The sequence below is a fragment of the Amblyomma mixtum genome, chromosome 1 (assembly GCF_055824585.1).
Source record: "Amblyomma mixtum isolate Tamu chromosome 1, ASM5582458v1, whole genome shotgun sequence".
Lineage (NCBI taxonomy): Eukaryota > Metazoa > Arthropoda > Arachnida > Ixodida > Ixodidae > Amblyomma > Amblyomma mixtum.
The window spans coordinates 3,516,162-3,538,032 of NC_143012.1; the positions used below are offsets into that span (position 1 = coordinate 3,516,162).

The 21,871-nt window shown below is 47.4% G+C and overlaps 2 protein-coding genes across 2 annotated transcripts in view; one reads left to right on the top strand and one right to left on the bottom strand.

Annotated features, from left to right (window-relative positions):
* Nucleotides 1–21,871, bottom strand: part of Snp (Snipper) — a 302,062-nt gene that overhangs the window by 57,057 nt on the left and 223,134 nt on the right. The gene's annotated exons all lie outside the window — the stretch shown is intronic.
* The window catches only part of Gp210 (nucleoporin 210), a 132,022-nt gene that overhangs the window by 35,350 nt on the left and 74,801 nt on the right, over nt 1–21,871 (top strand). Inside the window, exons 17-20 of the mRNA XM_089541563.1 lie at nt 3,658–3,727; nt 8,754–8,943; nt 9,176–9,285; nt 14,442–14,537. Coding sequence (XP_089397689.1) covers nt 3,658–3,727; nt 8,754–8,943; nt 9,176–9,285; nt 14,442–14,537 — 466 coding nt within the window. The remainder of the gene's footprint in view (nt 1–3,657; nt 3,728–8,753; nt 8,944–9,175; nt 9,286–14,441; nt 14,538–21,871) is intronic.

Sequence of the window (21,871 nt, forward strand, 5' to 3'; positions counted from 1 at the left end):
CCAACTTGTGCCCCTCGCTGTCAAAAAGTATTAGTTGACTCCAAATATAAGACGTGTACCACCTCCTGCCCCACCCTATGTTATGTAGTTCTCCGTGGAATGGCATGACAGCGCGTGTGTAGCTCAAAGCAATGAACTATCAACGATACAATCATGAAGCCAGCAGTCAGAGGCAAATGGAGGTGAAAAGCGGTAAAACAGCACCCTTGCTTGTGGCCCGGCTTACTTGTGGCAAACCAAACAGCGAATGGTTCAGCGGTTTCGGATTCCGGCGGCTGCCAGAGGTTACTGAAAGTTTGCTCTGTCAACTGTTTGCCCAGGAAAACTGCTACCAATGCATGCAAGAGGGTAAACCATGCACTTCTTCCCCTCGCCACTCACACTTATTGCCATCTGCAGATAGTGTGCAGCAGTGCTGATCTTGCCAAGCCTGCCTTACACGCACTGTATGCATGCTCGGGAAATATGTGAGCTGAAGTTTTTTTTTTATAAACCTGGGTAATAAATTAGGGGCGCACAAATTGCATGAGTAAATATGGTAGTTTGTTCCTAAGGAAATGGAGAAGGCAGTGAATTTTGTGAATGTTTGACTTCAGTAAGGAGCACTGCACTGTCTCTGTCTTTTGTGTTTTCATCTCTGGAAATGCAAATACAGCTTAGTACAGTTAACCCAGTTTTAAGGAGCGGTGTGATTCAACACTGAAGCTCTGTCAATGAGAATTGCATTTTCAACATGTGACATTATTTCAGTGACCTCCATCCAGTCCACTTCCCTATATTCTCGAGCAGTATCAGCTCATTGGTAGCAGTAAAGGCTTCGTGAAGTGTCAGGCGAGGGCGATCATCTTCCGGCGGCGGCTCGCTCCTTGGTGGCACTAGACACTAGCACACTGGAACCAGTTTGAGTCTAATGGGCTCGCTGTTAGAGCTGTGTTGTCGTCAACTGTCCAAAGATCCTCGAAGGCAACTTCTTTTGGCACAGCGTCTGTCAGCGTCAATCAGATCTTTCGTCTCGTGAGATAGCTTGCCGATATCTTGTCGAACCGCTTGCCCCAATCAAGTGGCTGTAAAACCTCTGTTGTGTTCAGTGGCAGGAAGCAAAGCACAATATTTTTGAGCGAGACACCCTAGTGGTGTTCTGAACAGTTATCAGCAGTTATCTTTCCCTCTCGTTGCAAGCTTCTCATACCAGTCATGCAAACCAAGCCTGAAACGACGCCTTGGTTATGTACCTAAGCTTTGGAGGTTGAGTTATAAGTGACTGGGAGCGAAGCGCATCCTCTAAGGCACACAGGAGACACAAACTTGGCGATGACAAACTATCGCAATTTTGAAGATCCATTGGTGTTTGTTCTGAGTATGACTGTCACGCGGGCCTTGTTCGGCTGCCTGTCATGGCACTTCTCATTTTTGAGTGCCAAGGTCCTGCTCTGCACCAGTTGCCAAAACAAGGCAGTGTCATCCGTGCTGTATATGTTGTGCCTCTCCTTCACAGCATGCCACACGTCTTGCACCCACTCCTTGGTGCCTTCTGCATCGACTGCATGTCTTTTACCTGCAGCCACCTTTCCAATGATGGTGTAGCGGTCTTTAAATCTCTGGAGCCAACCACTACTCACTATAAAACCCTCGATGTCCAGGATGCAGGTGAAATCTTCTGCCTTCTACTGCGGCATGGAGCTAAAGATGGGTGATTTTGTCCGCGGATGCCCAAAAAATACTGGCACAGGGCTTTCTGAACTCCGTCATAAGCCAGCTTGCAAAGCCGATGGCCGTTGGCTTTTAAGTGTTATTGTGCGTTGTTTCTGATGGCTGACTTGTTTTTCAAGATGGTACTGAGCGTACTGCTTGGAATCATGAAATGCACCGCAACGACTTTTTTCGCCGTGCTCTGTGTGGCAAATAATCTCAAGTTTGTTGGAAAGTGGCAGGGCTTGCCACTGGTTTGTCGGCATCTTGCGGGGTGAAGTGCCAGAAAGCAAGTGTGCAGAACAGCATCATGACTTTCAAACGCTAACAAAGAAAGAATGGAGGGCAATGTCTCGTACTGTTCGTAGGCTGTTGGACTGCCTTTTCCCGAAAGTAACGTGGTAGGTCCAGAGCACTGCATAGTGAGGCGGTCTTATGGTGCAGATTTTAAAGGGCTGCTGCTGCTCCCCCTGCATTTCATGGGTTTCACTGAAATATGGCTGGGCAGCATGGTTGCCCGGAAACTACACGGAGCCAGCACAGCAGCACGGTGGCAGGTGCGTGGCAATAGATCGGGGGTGCTTAGAGTTCTGTATATGCAGTGTTTAGGTAGTTATAAAAGTATATTTTGGCAGGTGTTTAGCAATAGATCAAGGGTGCTTAGAGTTCTTTATATGCAATGTGTAGTTAGTTATAAAAGTAAATTTTGTATGTGTAATACTAGAACTTTCTAGTGCTCACTATAAAGCATAATTGGTCCTATCCGAGTTCCTTACATTCGCGTTTGACTGTAGTGCTTGCAGCTTTGTCTGGAGTGTGAAGCCAAGAGGCTTTTCTGGCTTTGTAGCATGACCTTGCATTCCATTTGGGCCACAAGGGGCAGCTCACTGTGACCTCTGTGCACAGTTGCTGTTAGGATACTGTGGCAGAGCTTGGGGGACTGAACTTCTTTGGCTGCTTGGCCTTTCTCTTTTAGTGTGAAAGCACTATTGGCCTCATAACCTGGAAGATAAGCCGCCGCGGTGGCTCAGCGGTTATGGTGCTCGGCTGCTGACCCGAAAGACGCGGGTTCGATCCCGGCCGCGGCGGCTGGAATTTCTTTGGAGGAGAAATTCTAGAGGCCCGTGTACTGTGCGATGTCAGTGCACGTTAAAGAACCCCAGGTGGTCGAAATTTCCGGAGCCCTCCACTACGGCGTCTCTCATAGCCTTAGTCGCTTTGGGACGTTAAACCCCATAAACCAAACCAAACCATAACCTGGAAGATGCCGGTGACACGGGAAATGGCAAGAAATAAAGGAGACTTTGAATGAGGGTGACCTTGGTCAACTTGGAGAAATAAAATAAATATTAATACAACTGCGTTTCAATCCCATGGAGGCGCAAACAGATCAGCTTCACTGACCACTGCGTGGGAGCACTATGCTACTACCACAGCCAATCGCACCTCGTGTTAAACACTCTTGCGCTGTGCATTGCACGTGGTTGTCTTCATCAACTTTTGTTTGTGCGAAGTCACAAAAGGAAAGGAAACACGGTTTCAGGTATGTGGCATTTGCCAGGCAGAGTTAACTCCAGCTAGTTTTGGTTTCAACCAGTTTGGCAGGCCTGGTGACTGAAGGAGACCTGATGTTTAAAAAATGAATAAATCCTGGACAAGCATTCAGTGCTACAGGCTGCAGCAGTGGCCGAATTGTCTGAGGCATCAGGAAATGAAGTTATCACTGGGGGAGGTTCGAATTCTGCTCGGGGATGGACGCTCCAGGTGGCTTTCTTCCGGCCGCTATGGGAGGAATTGGCCCTGGCGTCTGGAGTAGCTGGACTGTGGTATATATGGAAGTTTCCTAACCTTGGCGTTGGTGTCCACCTGCAAAAACCTGCTTTCACACAATATTTCATGGTTAGCAATGCTAAATCCCCAGAAATTTTTTAGTAATATGCTAGAGCTCTTGTCTGGTGCTTTGTGCAGGTTTGCGTGTTCGCTGCCAGCCTCTGTCGAGATTAGGCTGAGCTCATCTGCTTCGTGCCCAGAAAATAAGGTGTGTGCGTCTTTGTCCTGGTGTGCATCTTCATGTGTGTGACTGGTATTGTCTACATATGGGCCTCATCTTGGCTGCCTTCATTACATGCCCTTTTGGTTTATAATAAGGGAGTAATTACTCATTGGCATCCACCCAAGCGCAGCGTTACGGCTACAAAGGATAGCTATACGGCTTCCACAGAAACTTCCTTGTTAAGGAAAGATTCGTCTTGGTCCGGGGATCGAACCCGGGACTGCCGCTACACTGGAGCAATCGGTGTACCAACTGAGTTAACCCTTAAGCGTAGGGGTGTAACAGTGGTCCTGGGTTCGAACCCCGGACCAAGACGAATTTTTCGGCTACGAAGTTTCTGTGGAAGCTGTATAGCTTTGCTTTGTAGCCGTAAGGCTGTGCTTGAGCCAATGAGTGATTGGCTGAGTGATTGGCTCATTGGCTGAGCCAATGAGTGATTTACTCCCTTATTACAAATCTAATCCACCTTGGGGTTTTCCCCTAAACATGTGACCAGCACTCTTTTGATATAGTTTCCTATTTTGCCAACAGCCATTTCTGGACTCATTGAGGCCTTTCATAGGCAGCTTGCATGTTTGCTTGATGCATGTGTAATGTTATAGTTGACAGGATGAGCGGGAAAAGGGAGGACACATGAATCACGCCTTGCTGCTTACATTTGTAAAATAGATAGAATGCTTGTACACATAGGCAAGGTGCACATAACGCGCACGTGAAAAGTAAAACAAAAGTTGCAATTTCTTCTAGTACAGCTGATTCTCAAGCATGTAGTAGCACTTTAATGTGGGTAGTGTGGGGAGTGCTGCTAGGCATTGTTATTTTTGCCTGCTTTTAAATGTGCTGAATTGTTATGGTCAAACTCCGACTGCTTTATGAAGGACATTTTGTGTTAGAGCATTTGTGTAGCAGGAAACATGCAGTGCACATCAGCCCTAACTAGTAAATGTGCTTGTGTTCAGCGTTGAATGGTGCAAAGTGTGAATGCTCCCCACTGCCGCAATTTGATCCAGGCAGGCTTGGAGTGGGTGCACTTAGGGCAGTGGGGTCCCTGGTTGTTAGCTCCGTCAGTTTTTGGCCTACTAGCTTGGTGGTATTTCTTGTTTGTGTTGTTGTGTTGTGGGAACAGTGTGAACAAAGTCATCACGTAATGTTATTTGTGCATGGCTGTGTATAGTAATCTAAGGTGCGATGGAGGTGTGTGTGGTGAAGGAAAATTGTAGTGATTGGCAAAAACATCCACGCTCACTGAAGAAAGTAGGAAAGAGAATTATTGATGGTCTTGGTGCCCTTGCAGGTGCCTTGTTCACAATGAAACAAAAAGTACAGGTTGGTGCTTTTTGTGTTGATGACATTCCTCTAAAGGACGCATGTGTAACTCTGGCAGACTGTCTTATGTCTGGTTTATCGTTGTGTTCTGAAAAGCACCAGAAAAGCAAGGGCATAGTGTGGGCAGCCTGGCATTTGCTACATGGCGGTGGATGCACTTCACTAGTGTCGGAGTCTCAAAAATCAGTAAGAGAGATGAGTGAGCTTGCAGAGAAGTATGTAGTAGGCCTGGGCATATATTCGGTAATTTTGAATATTCTTTCGAATAGTAAAGTGCAGTCTAGCCTGGTTATAGTGAAGTCAGTGGGAATTGGAAATCGCTTTGCTATATCCACTACTATTTCGTTATATCTGGACTATGAAAGAAAAAGTACAAATGTCGGCAGATTGATGCATTGCCACTGGAAGAACCTCTCCAGCATTCCCTGAACACATTTCACAAGTGCGGACTTCAGGATCGTGGCTTCCATGCCATCCAACTAACTGAAGGTCTGGTCGAACTCCGAACTCCCGAGAAACATGTGCAGAGGGTCAACTGCTGCGATGGGTGCTGCGGAGGTCACTGGCTTAGGGGCAGAACCAGTGCTATCGCAATCGCGGTCGGAGGTGCTGTCCACCGTGGTCCCGTCCATGACGCTCCCGGCAACTTCGTCAGTCGTCAAGTCCTTGGTAGCAGCAAGGTTGTTGTCGGTGAAAACAAAGTCCATGTGGCTCAGTCCTGTAGGCACAAGGTCCAGCCCGCTAGCGGACTCCCAGAGCTGCTCTAAGGAGGCGGCACCGTCAGCTGTTGCAGCTATGCCAACTGGGGCAGCTTGTGCCCTGGCAGGCGCTGCACCCGTGCTGCTACTTCGGGAGAAGCTGGCTTTCTCGAAGCAGTGGGCGATGGCCAAATGCTTCACGTCCCTCCAGGCCCGATTGCGAACAAAATCGCCTTCACCAAGGTGACTTTCATGTTAGCCCCGTTGTCGGCAGTGCAAGCACCAATGAGGAGGCACTCGATCACTTGGCGCCGGTAGTGGACCTTGAAGTTGGCAATAACCCCTTATCCATGGGGTGCACCTTGGTGGTAGTATTTGGGGGAAGGAACAAAGCTTCAACAGCGCTCAAGTGTGCGTTGACGTGATGTGCACTGCAGTTGTCAAGCAACATCAGCACCTTGTGCTTCCTTCGGACCATCTCTTTGTCGAAGTCGACGAGCCACTTGCCAAAAAGCATTTTGGTTGAGCCATGCGGTTTCTTGGACTTGCAAATGACCAACAGCCTCTCTTATCTGAACCAACCACGTTTGCGCAGATCAGCACAGTATCCGGTTTTTGCTGTCCTTTCTGCCCATGCATTTGTCAGTCTTCACCGCAAGAGTCATTGTTGGCAACATTAGGAAAAAGACCGGTTTCATTTGTGTTGTAGGTATCCCTGTCAAAATACGCAAGAGTCCGATCGCAGTGCTTGGCCATCCACTGCTGGAGTGAACCCTCATCAATGGATGCAGCCTCCCCAACAATGTTTTTGCATGTGGTGCTGTGCCTCTCCTTGAACCGCTGGGGCCACCCAGTTCCTGGCTGCTAGTCTTCGTGACTGAGAGCCAGTCCCAAGTTCTTGGCCTTCACCAGCATTATCGGTCCACTGAGCAGAATGTTCTTCGACCGCATATCCAGAAACCACTTGTAAATCGCCGCTTCTACGTCGCCGTACGTGGCACACCGGATTCTCTTTTGGTCCTCACTGCCATGTTGTCGTCGAGAATGGCATTGATCTTGGTACCGTTCTTGATTATTGTTGAAAGTGTGGACAGCGTGATTTTATACTTCCATGCGATATCGTTCTCCTTGACGTTTTGGCGCACTTCGTCCAGAATGGCGCGCTTCGTCTTCAGAGACGACACCTTTATTCTCCCCATCGAGGTGCTGGGGCTCGCGAGACTTGACATAGCCAGAAAAATTGAGTCGCTCCTGACAAAGGCGACAACTGAGTAGGCTCATTGCCTTAACCAGAGAAGTCAATGGTCACGGAATAGGAAAGAAATGTAACAAGGAGCGTTTCCAGCATGCACAGGTCTCCAATCCCTGCTTCGAGCGCCGAGAACCCAGTGGAGAGAAATTCAAGAACCACGATTGGCCCAGTCGGTTGCTCTCTGTGGCGTCACCAACGACCCTGCCACTTTTCTTTTTTCTTTCTTTTTGATTTTTTTCTCTTCCGTGTGGGACGGCGCGTTGCTGGGGCGTCGAGCCAAACAATGCAGTAAAGCTACCTTTCGTTTCGCGGGAGAGCAGACATTGCTGTGAAGGTTGCCGTCAGCTGAGTTCTGCCGTTATTTTCGTAAAAATTTGCCTTAAAGGCGTATGAACGTTCCAACTGATAGATTATTTTCTGGTTGGCATCTCAAAGTATTCGTCTCAAGTGAATAGCATGTCTGGAACTCTTGCTTCATGTGGATTTGGTTGAGCATAGCTCCTGCGGGATGGCACCGTGGCACGCTGGCAACTAAAGCTCTGATCTCGTGCTGTGTGCCTGCCGTCTATGTTGTATGCTGTGCCGGTCTGCCTCTCTGCCTGCGCATATGCCGGGGCTGGTCCGCGCATGCTCGCGTCTGTTGCCGCGAGCATGCGGAAGCGCGGCACCCAAATTTATACCTGCCAGGTGTATGCAGATGCAATAACCATGGTGCGCATGCACCACAACTGCCATGGTGGCATGCGTCGGAAGAGAGATTTCCATAGCACCATCTGCTTCCGCACATCAGCAGTGTGCACGTGCTGATTGGTCCCGATGGGACAGGCGGGCAAATAGCTGGCTGGTGCCTGGTGCTATGTGGCATCCTCAGGGCAATCTGCACATGCGCAGTGGCTCCCTGCGAAAGCGGATCGCGCTGTGCTAAATTTCTTTAATTGGAGATGCCTGACTTCCTTGACTTCCGCAGAATGAGTCTGAGCTGAATGCAGGCGCCACAGCCGCTCTTCTTCACTTGAAATTCGCGAATTAAGTGCGATGCCGTGAACACCAAGGGGGGCTGGCATGAAGTACATGGAAATGGGTGCCCGTTTCCAATGCCTGATGCGGGGTGGCACTGGGCGTGTGGTGCGTACATCCAGCAGATGTTCATGGAGTCGTTGCTTAAAAGCAGTACCTGCGCAGCAATGACGCTATTGCAATTAAGACCAGCAGTTGGGGGTCTCGTACATACTAGGTCTCATGCTCCACAAATTTGTCAACTGCGCATATTAGTCAATGCCCCAAATTTCCAATGGTCATTTTTGCAGGACGTCGACACAGTTTCAAATGAGTGACAAAGCTGGAATGCATTCTTTTTTTTTTTTATGTAATGGCATGGCGTGATTTTGGAAATGCCTACTGCGCTGTTCGAGCTTTTTTGTGTGTGTCAGAAGTATTTGAAATATTTGTTTCGAAATTATTAGACATTTCATTTTATTAGACCTGAAGAAGGGTGTTTCATAAGGGATGGGAACAAACATTGGCATGACCAAGTGTTAATACAACGAAAGGTGGTTTGCAACATTTTCAGCAAACGCAGATGAGGATGTGATGGCAGTAAATTACTATTCACTTCGAAACAAAAGACCACTATTCGTACATGCCTGGTATGTAGCCTTGGCTGCAGCTGGACAGCTTATTTGCCCTGCCCTGACATTTGTTCTAGAGGAGATGTTGTATGGGATGGTTGTGGCAGGTGCCAAGCAGTGGTGGTCCTTTGGAGCTGGAACTGGTGGTGCGGGATGCCAATGGCCGACGGCTGGCCAACCTGACCTCACTTGACGTGCTGTGGGACCTGTCGGACTACACGCTGGCCCAGCTGGTCAACCACCGAGATGTGACCACCCATGTGGATGGCTCAGCTGGATATCAGCGCGTCACCCGAGGTGGGTGTCGCCCCATTGGAAGGGTGCAGCCATTCATGAGTCCATGGATGTTGTCCCCATTGAAATCTGGCAGCAGTAGGGGCCCTCTGCTGGGCTTGGGTAATGCCAGGAGAGGGGCAGTTGTTTTACAGGGTTGTTTGCAACTTAGCCCAAACATGGTTGGATAAAAGAATAGCCCATCAAAATCATTATGTTATCCTAAAAATAAGCCGTCATTGCTCTGTTGTTCCAGACTTCCAGGTACTGCAGCCGCAGGGGAAGACTGGTGCCCTGACGGTGACAGCAACGGTGCGCGGCTTCAGTCCCCAGGTTCTGCGCCATACATCCCTGCCCCAGCACAAGGTGCGATGCCCGTCATACGTTGCAGTTGGGGCAGAGATAAAGACCAGCTCTTGGTTGGGCTGCCTCTCATGTGTGGGTGGTGTTTGCAGTACACGGAGAATTGTAGCTTACACTGACCTCCTCGCGGCTTTGCCCGTCTGGTTGATCTGCATTTATTGTCTGCAGGTCTGAGAGCCACACGTAGGCGAAAGGACAACGCCAACACAGCAGGGAATGAGGTTAAATAAGGCTCTGTGTTTTGGGGAATATGCAAGGGTGTGCGAATAAGTACTTCGTCAAAACCGAATTGAATATCAACAGTGCAGTTAAAAACTGAATCGAATAGTGAAAGGACCGAATGAAATATGAATCTGCTGTTTGTGTGAATATTTGCTACTTGTGCATACATTCGTACAAAATGAATATTCATGCGAAACAGTGAAGTGCTAGCACTGGCACTGTAAGCCATGGAATTAAGGGGGGACGAGGTTCTTAAAACTAACTTTTTATTTATTGCTAGAATCTCATGAAATTTTGCACACAGATGCGTTTTTCTCTTCAGATTCCAAATATGTAATCATAATTGAGCTGGTGGTCTTAAATTTTACAAAGTCTGGAATGTAATTAGGGAATTTCTTATGCAGCTTTAATGAACTTTCTCATTGCATTTTGTTGCTTTTATTTGCATGAATTGATAGGCAGAGAGTTTCCATACCCAATGACATCCTTCGTTTTTCTCTAAAGGCATGTCATCCTGATATACGGTGTCGAGAGTAAAAGGTCGCAGGCATTGAAACTGCAACTCATTAAGCTAATTGTAAATTGCTATTTACACATGGCCTAAACAAAAAAAGTAAGAATGTCATCAGGTGTGAGAATTTGCTGGCTATCAATTCATGTAATTAAAAGCAACAAAATGCAGTGAGAATGTTCATTAAAGCTGCGTTAGAAATTACCTACTTACACTATGGAATTTAAGATAACTTTTGATCTAGGACTAGCAGTTCAATTTTGACTACATTTTTGGAATCAGAAGAGAAAAATGCATCTGTGTGCAAAATTTAATGAGATTCTAGCTATAAATAAAAAGGTCAGTTTTAAGATCCTCGTCTCCCCCCTTAAGGCTGCAGCTATCGAAAGACACAACACTGGTCTCCACTAGGTGACTCCCAACATGAGATCAATATATTATCCTGTGACTGTCATGCCACACGCATTGGAAAATTGCCAAATCTTGGTTGATGAGAGGGACAAGAGCTTGAGCCTTGGCTTTCAGTGTGGGGCATAAGGGCAGGGTTTGCTAAACCTTAGATGAATCCTGTTACGTCGCCCAATCTTAGAGATCGTAGGTACGAGCACTTTAAACGCTGCCACGCGAATGGTCTGTGTTGTGGCACTGAACCCTCCTTCCCGCGCAGGCCAACCGCAGCAGAATGCTGTGCAGGTGCTGGAAGAGGGCCTATTTTTGAAACATTCATCGAAAAAATACAACAGCATGTCCTATACGAGCTCAGAGCCAATTATTTGAGAATGGATTCGATTTGTTTCGATAGGTTGTAAACATGCGATATTTGATTCGTGATTTTAAAATTTTGAATACTGTAGATTCCCATTAAAACTGACTTTTTAAGATGAATTCTCATATATGGTGAACACTGTGAGACCATTTGATTGGTTTCCCATAGGGCTGAATGTAAAAAAATTCCTGTTCACTGTTGCGTTGATGGGCCAGTGATTCGCCGTCAAGCAACCCTAAATCTGCCCCATGCAGGAAAAGCCCACCTATGGCAATTTTCTGTTTCATATGTCCTTCAGCTTAGACAAACTTTTGCAGTGACCGTGAACCACGTCGACCCAGCGCAACAGTACTCGCAGTGCGTTCGTGCAGCACTGCCAGGGAAGTAAAACAAATAACAATGCTTTTGTGGAAGAAAGCGTAACCCCACAAGATGGCTTCCGTACACCTTCACACAAAACTGCTATTGCACTTTCTTGGGGGAAGCTTTCCTGCCAGTGCAGAAAAGGCAGGCCACCATCACAATGGCACAACGGGAAATCTAGGCATCGTGCTCGTGTGTCACATGCCACGTGTTGCCTTCCCTAGTCTAGGAGGCACGTATGCTCAGAGTATACCTGCTCGTTCACTCCTGGCGTAAAAACTCCGGGGCCGCATTTTTAACTGTTGCAGCGTCGCAACACACATTATCGCGGCGCAGAGATGCAGACATCTGTCATGGGCAGACACATGCAGCGCGTGCATTGCTGGCGCTGGACGGAAAGATGAGAAAAAAAGACTGTGAAGAAAGAAAAGCAGACCAATTTCATTTTCAAGTTGGATAATTTGAGCTTGCTTTATGCTCCCAGTCACTTAGTGCTATAAATGTCTATTTGCAATGCTCTCTGAAAGGCTATTTTGTCATTAGTTTGGTGTGACATGTATAAACAGACGCATCTAACGTGCTGACACATTTTGTTAGGGGCAGTCCTCTTAAGATGAACTTCTGAATAGACGAACAAATTTTCTGGTCCTTTTGTCTTGAAGAGAGCCTACTCTGTTTACACACCCCTAGAAATGCGTTCCATGTGAGGGGTTGTTTCTGCCACTCTTGAGCTTAGCTTGCTGTGCCTGAAGCTGGTTGCCAATGCATCCTTTCATTTTGGAATTGTTGCTGATGTGGCACAGCACCGAAATAGGCCATTGAGCAAAATCTGCTGCCAGATGCCACATCTGTGCAATTGAATGGCCAATCATTTTGCCCGTGATGCCCTGTTTTGTGAGCAACGTTATGTCCGGTGCCCTTGGTGCATGCACTTACTGTATTTACTAGACTCTAGGCCGGCCTCCATTCTAAGTCGGCACCCGAAAGGACTATAGACACATATTTATTTTGTTTTAAATTTTTTTTCTTTCTTTATTTATTTATTTATGGCATACTGCAGGCCGTGAGGCCCAAGCAGGAGTGGATACAAAAACAGACCACAAATTGAGCAATAATACTAAAGTGCATACAGAAAATGAGCAGCGCGAAATGACATGAAAAAGAAAAAGAAACTAACAATGGTCACTTATCAGGTCAAGAGACCATACACACGAAGCCGGTAAGCTGTTCCAGTCACTGATGGTTTGCGGAAAGCAAGAGTGCTGAAATAGGTTAGTCTTTGCAAAGTACGGGGTCAGAGAAAGGGGGTGGGAGTGCCGGGTTTGTCTGGTGCTCTGTAGATTAAGATACGGTGAAGAATTAATTCCAAGTTTATGGTTAAATAACAAAAATAAGAATTTCAACCGAAGAAACTTGCGCCGGGACTGAAGGGTTGGTATGGAATTCGACTGCATTAATGCAGAGACGGAAGCAGTTCTCTTGTATTGCGAGAACATGAATCGCAACAGCTCTCCTTTGGATCCGCTCAAGTGATTTTATGTTAGTGAGAGTATACGGGTCCCAGACAATGCACGCATATTCCAATTTAGTCCTTATAAAGGTTTCGTATGCTAGTCTCTTAACCTGAAGTGGTGAATCTTTTAGTTTATGGCGCAACAAGCAAAGTTTTCGTAAGGCAGACGAGCAAGTGTAAGAAATGTGAGTGTTCCAGCTTAAGTTGTTTGTTAATTTAACACCAAGATATTTATATTCAGTTACTTCGGTAATTTCTCCTGAACACAGAAAAAAGGAGCGTTTAAATGGATTAAGTTTTCTTGTAATACGTATTAGGACAATGGGTAGCTAGTGGTTGATGGGTAGCTAGTGGTCCAGAACGATAGAAATTTGACCTGAAAAGCTCGAGTGTGACGTAACTAATTAGTTATCAGGCCATATAACACGGTCAGTTTTGGTTTTGGTCTTGGAGAGCATAGGCATGGCGTGACGTCAAGTTGATGTACGAGTGTCACACAGGCGCCCCTTGATGGCAAGGCTGTGATCACGTGTGCACACAAGCCAGCAGCACTTCTGTGGTCACTGGAAGTGCTGCTGATTCCACTTCGGGATGGCAGCCTTTCTTTGGTCCCGTGAAGGTGCTCTTCATCGCGGTGCAAACAAAAAGTCCACACTGCCCCCTCCAGCGGCGAAAATTGTTTTCGTCCACGTGGAAGGCCTGGTCGACTTGCTGGTTTGAAGCCTCCTCTGCAGTGAGCACAACTTTTCGCTTGAAGGCGGCACTGTAATGACATTGTCTGCTTAGTGGGATGATGTCGGTGAAAAACCATGTGTGAAGAACCGGAACACCTCGACGCCACTGCGCGCAGAGAAAAATTACCGAAGACACTTTGGAAATTCTAAGGTCTGCTTGGCGAAAGCCTTGTGGTCAACCCACTGCCGCTTCCCCGAACCGCTTGGTGGGCTTCCATCATGCACGGTTTATATTGTCTCTGGCGACTGCGGTCGCTTTTTTGATTGTAGTGTTTTAGAGCGCAGCTCTTTGGGGCTGGCTTTGCGGCTTGGGCATTGGGTTGACCTTTTACATTCTGATCATTTTAAGGAAAGGAAGGGCGCATAACTGGCTCCCTGGTTCAGTGGACGCCTGAATCGCCCTGTTGTGTTGGTGTGGCCACAAGAGCAGTTGCCTAGCAATGGTCGCGGTGGACACTGGAACCCCACCTACAGGAAGGGAGGAAGTGAGAGTGAGAGAAGAAACAGAAAGAGGGCCCGTAATGAAGCAAATGAATTTGAGGAAAGCAAATTGCAGAGGAGGTTGCCCTGCTCTGTGGAGAAGAGGCCACAGATGGCAGATGCCGCAAGCATGGGGGGACAGCATGAGGGACGCCTGGAGCAATGGAGGGACACCACAAGAATGAGTCATTAAAGGCTTTCGCCTTAAAACATGGTCAGAAATGCAGCCAGTGCTCATGTGTGCTTTTATCAGCATTAGCTACAGATAGTACCGGCTACAGTGCACAGTCTTCTGTTGGCGTTTTTTGGGGGCGCCATGTACGTGCTAGTTTTCTGTTTTTAAGCATTTTTGTTGTATTTTGTGAGTAGCGCAACAATAAAATCCTCGAATCTAAGCAGACTTAAGAGTTTATCTCGTGTTTTTTAAAGAAACTGTCGGCCTAGATTCGAATAAATACAGTAGTTCTGTCTCTTTATAATGTCCATTTTTTCTCCCAAATATTGTTACATGCTGGCTCTGACACCGTGTTTGCCTGATGCAGTGGGGATTGTGGATTTGTGTGTTTGCAGGTTCAGCCGGTGAGCGGCTCATTGCAGCTGGAGTTGGTGGAGGCGGCCCACTTGTCGGCCAACAATGTACGCGTGCTCGCGCACCCATCACACAAGGTGAGTGCCACCAACTTTCGAGGTGGGTGCGCTGGTCTGACTGTGGCCTCCCATCCTTCCCCCCCATCACCACAGGAGTTGTAGCAGCAAGCCGGCCGTGCTACGCATCCCTTTCATTAACTGTGGTGGTGGTGCCTTTACTAACGGGGGTCCCCTTATGCTGCAATAAAGGCCCCTGACCACCCAAGATGGCCGCCACCTGTTCTGTTTTCTTAGAGGCTGCACTGCACACACACTGGCAGAGGGGAAGCACTGTGGGGCCATGAGAAGAGCATTGTGTCAGTAGCTGCGTGCAGTTTGCATGTGCGTAGGATTGTATACCCCACTGCATTGGCTCGATGGCTAAGGCACTTGGCTGCTGAGCTTGAAACTTAAAAGAATACAGAATTGAATCCTGGCTCCTGCAGCCACATTTCAATCGAGGCGAAATGCAAAAAGGCCCGCGTACAATGCAATATCAGTGCACATTAGAGGACCCCAATTCAAACCCACACACCGCACTGCACCGTACTGTACTTTTCCACATTTCTTTTTGAGATAAGCGAAGGGGAACTGACACAGTGCACTGCATTGAAAGGGCCCGTGAGCACAGCTTTTCTGGAGCAGTTGCAGGTACAACAATGCAAGAGTGGTGCTGCTGCTCATGCCATTTTGGTGGCTGCACAAATGTCTGTACCGGACACAAACTAGAGTCGAAATTGCATCCCCCTGCACTGGAACCGCTTCACTGCTGATTGCAAGACTTGGATTTTAGTGAAAAGGAAGCTGCCTCAAAAAGAGATGACATTGAGGACAAATGGAAATTGGCCTGTGTCAGTAGAGTACTGCCATACTTTCACTAAAGCCAGATAAGGCCAAAAAATGAAATGTGTGGGCCATCGTCATTGGTTGACTTCGCAGGCTGTACTTTGACAAGTTTTTGGGTGCAATGCCAGAGGCTAGGCTACACTGCTATTCACTTCAACACGGTTACCACAGAGCCCTTTTTGCATTGAATCGAATGGCAAAAGATTTTTCAATGCAATTTCCTTGGCAAGAAATGCATTTTGTGTTACTGGACAGACATCAACATATCCAGACATAGACAGAGAATTGATTTTTGCTAGGGTTTGCGAATACTATTCAAACGTTTTGAACATCGAAGCCAATAACGCAGTATAGTCAAGCCCACTTATAACAATAATGGTTATAATATCGCCTGCAGCAATGAGCGGCTGTGGCACCATCAGATTTCCTATTTGTCCCATTGTAGAATATCCATGTGCTATTCTACAATGTAGAATATTCATTGTAGAATATCCATGTGTAAAATTTCGCCAGAAATTCATGAAATAGTGGCAAAATTCAGTCATTGACGGGATGGCATTTCATGTGATCCTTACTAGAGAAACTGAGAGACGTTCTCCCAGGTTGCAGCAGCGTTTCGAAGCTGCTCGCAGTTATTCCAAAAACTGCAAAAAAAAAAAACAAAAAAAAAATAGCGAGCACAATAGTTTGGCTTTGCCGCACAGCACCACAGGCACAGGTCAAGCGCCAGCTAAAGTAGCGTCCCCACGTCACAGCCCTGTTGCGTGGAAAACGGTACGCTAGAGCGAAAGCTATCGCCGTTTTGACCACCTCTGCAACAGCCGACAGTTGTTACCGCAAGCTTACAACCACCTGCGCTGCTGCTTCCAGGGTGCTGTCGACGGGTGCCAGAGGCATGAACGTGTGCTGACTGCTGGACTACCACCCTACATGCCGCTGTTGTCGAGTGCGAGATAAAAGCTCAATCAAACCTTGGCACTAACGCTCGCCGCATCACCAGCATTCAGTTGTGTAGTGCGGCGAAGCCTACTACCTGCGAACGGGCAGCGTTTGGTGCTGGGGGGTTCGATATATCCGTTTCACGGCCAACTACTTTCAATATAGCGAACAGTTCATAATATCTGTTTTCCTTATGTTGAGGTTTGACTGTAATGATTAAAACCGGCTGTTATGATATTGCTTCAGAAGAAAAAAAAATTGGAGGGGACACCAAATCTCTGCGTTAAGGGTATGATGTGATAGCATAATGAGTTAAATCCCATATGCAGAAGGTCATTCTCTACTTTACATTCTTAGATCCCTGGATATCCTCATACCCCTCCTGGCACAGTGGTGCAGTGGTTGAGCGATGCGTCATTGCCCTGCGATGTCAGGTGCTCCCAGTGATGGGCCTTGTGTGGCCCAGGTTGCTCTTCCCGAGCAACCAATCACTAATCCCCAACCAATCACTAATTTAACTGCCACCTGCCTCGGTGGGCAGTTTGCTCACTGTCTGGTGGACAGGTTATGCTGACGTAGCAAGGTCACGTGAACTAAGTTGCTCTCTGGGGACCATCTGCCAGAGCCATGCCCATGATTTTTCGCTCACAACGGCGACAATGGTAATGCCAACGCTGACACCAGATTTTCTCAGGAATGGGTCCTCTAACAGTATCGCTGTAAAGTTTGGGATTCTGAAACGCGAGCATCCATGGCAGACCGCATGCCAGGTACACTTTGCTTCATGTGAGACCCTTTGAGCTCTCGGCATGTATCGGCTGCACTCATCGTACAAAGAGGAGGAGAGCCCGTTGATTCTCCCTCACTGGACCATAAGGAGGGACGAGGTGCCCTTGAGAAAAATTTAGGTCAGCTCTTTGTGAAGCAGACTGACTATGGCTTTTTCCTGAATTGGTGAAAAACTACCAGAGAGATTAAAATGTTTGAATCTTTATCTGGTCTTTTTTTTTTAGCTAGCTCGGTTATAACATATTTCCTTGGCACTTAAATATTGTTATAAGTGGGCTTGACTGTATTCGATTTTGGCTTCGAAGGGAATAGCAGTATACGGAAACTGTGAATATTTTCAAAGTTAAAGAATTCAGAAAAATAGGCTGCTGGATAAAGCAGTTGATAGTGTTATGTATGCTCTAATACCTCCACGTGATCATACTGCTCTGGATGTCAACACGTGTTGTGCACACTGTGCGGTGGCTGCGTCCACAAATGGCCTTTATGGCTGCACAGTTCGGCACGTCACTGACAAGCTCACGTGTTTTGCAAAGCCCAGACATCCCAGATGTGTGCGCGCTGCGGCGGGAACTACGCTGCACCCGCTGGATGGAATGCCCTAAAGACGAAGGTGATAAAGGAGATAAGAGTGGAAAACCACGAACATGGCTGAGGCAAGCGCTTCGTTGGCATCGAATTTCTTAGTTGTGATGTCGCTGGAGAAGAACTTTGAAGCAAGTGATGCTTTATTGGTTATGTCCTTTGACTGTTGAAATTAGATGAGTGATGAAGCACCAATTATTTTAGGTACCACAGTGAGAAAGTCGGCACCGTGAAGCGTTTTGATCAGTCTTTGCTTCGAAAAGCGCTGCTTTTTCTTGCGCTTATGATCTTGACGTGGGGACACCTCCCACACGCTCCTCTGCTACCTTTTCGTGTGTTTAAACGGGAGTACTCGCGTTAGAAAGAGTTCTGTTTAAACCTGCTCACCAAGAATAGATGCAACCCAGGAGGTGCAGGGTTCGATCCCCAGTGCCGCTGGGTACCCACTGGTGATACAGTGGGTACAAGCTTTCCCCTGGCCTGTTGCTCGGCTTATCTGGGTTGAAATGCTTGGGAATTGGAAAGAAAAAGTTACCCTGTGCTATGGTGTTCTTTAGCCCAAGTTGCCAGCTCGCCATAAAAAATTTGTTGTGCTTAGGTAAAGAGCTTCTAACGTGTAACAACCAACCCTTATTGCAACTGCTTTGATGTCACGAAGTAAACAGTGCCACACTTGCCTTTCTCATCTGGCTGGCAAAATCATAATCTCTCATCGTCGCTGTCGCAAACCTCCTTGTTGCTCACAACGGTGCAAAGTCAATGCCGTCTATGGCATCTGAAATTCCTCCAGTCTTGAAAGTCTTGTTGACTATGGCAAATGGGATTGGGCACTATACATCCTTCACACATCCCGCAGAGTCCTGCAGTGAGGTGTGCTTCATTCTATTGTTTGGTGTTTCCGGAAGGTAGCCCATCTTTGGCCCATTGGAACTCTCCTGAGCCCACCTGCTGATGGGAATCTTTTCTTTCTGCTTGCGCCAATCACACATGCAGGTTTCAGGAACAGGTGGCCCGTCTGCCTCCACACACAAGATCACCTCTTTTTTCTTAACCTGGTGTTGAAGCATACGTGGCGCATCTTTGCAACCGACGCTTCTATGTTGGCTCAAGTCCACGTGGGAGCCTTGCTGACGGTACACTTCATATGCTCGCGAGGCCTACCGGTGTCACCTGTTGTAGGCCATATGACGGTATCAACGCACGACAGAAACGATGCTGCCATTTTGTGAGGCTGATGACATTAGGGTGTTGCTGGCGTATTTTCATGCTCGATTTTGTCTGTGCGTGAAGCAGCTGGCTAATACAAATACGACCTGATTCTGCCACCGATAGTTGAACTGCGTGATGCTGCACCTGGGCAGCCTGGACACACAACTTTTTTTTTTTTTTTTGCTGCCGCCTCTGAGGAGGAGATGTGGATAGGGCAGAAGTGGTTGCAAGACCACAAGTGCGGTCTTTTTCTTAGCGTGTTCAACAGTGGCTACTAGGCAGCCTGGATCGGGCATGTGCATCTAATCATTTTGCAGAGAAAGGCGTGCCTGTGACGTCCCATGAAACTGATGCAAAATCCTGTCCGTGGTCTTGTCACCATCCCGTACACTTGCCTGGTGCTACCTGTGGGTGCATACACATTCAGTTGGTTGCAGCCACGACCGATGTGGATAAGCAGGGCATGATCAGTTTATTTTAAACAGTGGGATGGGGTAACCTCCCGACCCCACACCTTCCCGATCACAGTATATACTATCTTTTCGTCACTTTTCGGTGTCCTCATGCATTTGGAATTTAACAAGCCTTTACTGTCATTCAGGGTGAAAAATTGAGCTGCTCTAAGCTTCTCCTGTGATAGATGATTTAGAACTTCAATATGGACTAGATGGGGCGTAGTACTCGAGACAGGAAACAATAGTGCCTACAAAGATGCGCACAATGGAAGAAAGACGCAAGACAAGTGCTAGCCTGCATCATTCTTCTGTTGTGTTCGTCTTTGTAGGCACTCTTGCTTCCTGTCTCAAGTCCACTGTTAGCTTAAACCTGCCACTGCTACAAGATTGAATCCTGGTCATTGTGGTTGCATTTCATTAGAGGTGAAAGCAAAAATGTCTATGTAGCGCTGCAGCAATGCAGATTAAAGCACCCCAGGCGGCCAAAATTAATAGAGTCCTGTGCTACTGTGGCCTTTGTGCCTCCGCACGCAGCTTAAGATGTTAGACCCCACACGTCAGGATAGTATCAGCCGAGTGTTTTTGCTGCCTACTTCAGAAAAAGCAGAGTAGCTAGACTTTGAACATAATTATTTCCAGTAACTGCTCCTATGGTACAGTTCAGTGAATACCTATATCTTGGCTTGTGGCACAGTTTGGAAGTGAGAATTAGAACTGATTTGGCCGATATGAACAAAGGTTCACCAGAAATAAGACAATTATGAACTGAGCCACTTTCTTAGTGGCATTCTACGAGAGTAACTGATGGAGCACAAAGAGTCAGTTGCACCTCATCATGAGCACAACATTCCAGAGCATCCTCCAAATATGTGCAAGTGCCCAAATCTAGCAACTCCCACAACTCTATGACCACAGTTGTTTATTATTAATGCTTGAGCATTAGAGGGTGCATGTCGCGAAGGAAGTGGCATGAAGAGTAAATGGAGTGAAGCCCTGAAGAGAATGAATGCATGAAAATTCCTAGAGAAGCAGCCTATGGGGGCCAGTTAGGTCACATGGCCTTGTGGAGTCATCACAATCTGGCCACTGGATTCTGAGCAAACTGCCCACCACGGCAGGTGGCCGTTAGATTAGTGATTGGTCGCGAGAGGTTACTCCCGAGAGCATCCTGGATCTCGCAAGCCCCACTGATGACTGCACTTGCCATTGCAGGGCAGTGCCGCATCGCTTAACCACTGAACTATTGCACCAGGAGTGGTATGAGGACTCCCAGGGATCTGTGAACATAAAGTAGAGAATGACCGATCTTGCAGCGTTAAAAGATGACAAGAATGAAGACAGTGACGCCAAGAATGAAAAAAAAAAAAGGGGAAATCTCCTTGTGGTCAGTGAGCGTATTTCGTAATGGCAACTGTTCATGCATTTCTGTTGTGTCATCCAAGAGAGCTCCGTTGAGTTTTTTTCTCCGGAATATTTTGGTGGTGGTGGTGGTGAAAAACTTTAATCAAGAGAGCTTGAGGGTTAAAAAAAAAAATAAATAAATAACCCTGCTGCATGGTCGGTATCCTTAGTCCGGGACACCGCATGACGAGGCCCCGTCTCGCGCCCGCTTGACCAGAGCCCTTTGGGACTCCAGTGTGGAGCAGTTGAGGAGGGCAGTCTCCCATGCCTCTCGGGTGGGGGTGGGGGAGGGGGGAAGGTGAGGATTCTGAGTACATGCCCACACCATGTGAAAGATATCGCAGATCTCTCCACAGTGCGGGCAGCGCCCATCTGTGTTCGGATCGAAGTGTTTTGCTATTGCAGGACAGAGAAGGGTTCCTGTCTGCAGGCGCCGCAGAGTTCGCTCCTCCGCCTTACTCAGCCCCTTGGCAGGTGCCGGGTAGAGACGGTGGCTGTCGCAATAATAAATTAGGATTTCGCGGAACCGCAGAAGCGGTTTATGAGCTTCTGAGCCATGAGAGCTAGGATGAGGAGCCCGGTGTGTGAGCGCTCGGAATATTTTGGGGGACCTGAGCTGTACAAGGAACCTTGGAGCTGCGAAACTCTTTTATTGGTTCTTCATTATGAAGCCAGGTTATTGAAATAATCCCATGGCAGTGCCTTTCCTGGCTGGCATGGCATGCATTGGAGTGCGTGCGTGTTGAAATATCTTTGAAGGACTCTGAGATCAAAGTAGTTCCTTCTTTGGCACTGTAGTTTTTGGGATGAATTCAACTTGAGGATGTGAGTGATGATATGGATTAAGTCGTGACATCCTAACCACAAAGCCTTTTTTTACTTTGCAATAAATTAAGTGTGATCATGATCAGCGCAAATCTCCCTCTGGAGGAGATGTTAGCCGTTTCCAACAATATCACCATTTCAGAATGGGTCCCTTTCAACATGGATCTCGCTTTGCAAAGTACGTAGCAGGCACTGGTGCCATATCTTGTGAACCAGGCAGACTGGGGCATTGACCTAGTGAAGAACAACTCCATCTTCTGCCTCCTTGCATTCTCGCCTTGCCCAGACCCTCAAGGTAATGCTGTTGACTTATTATACGTGCCC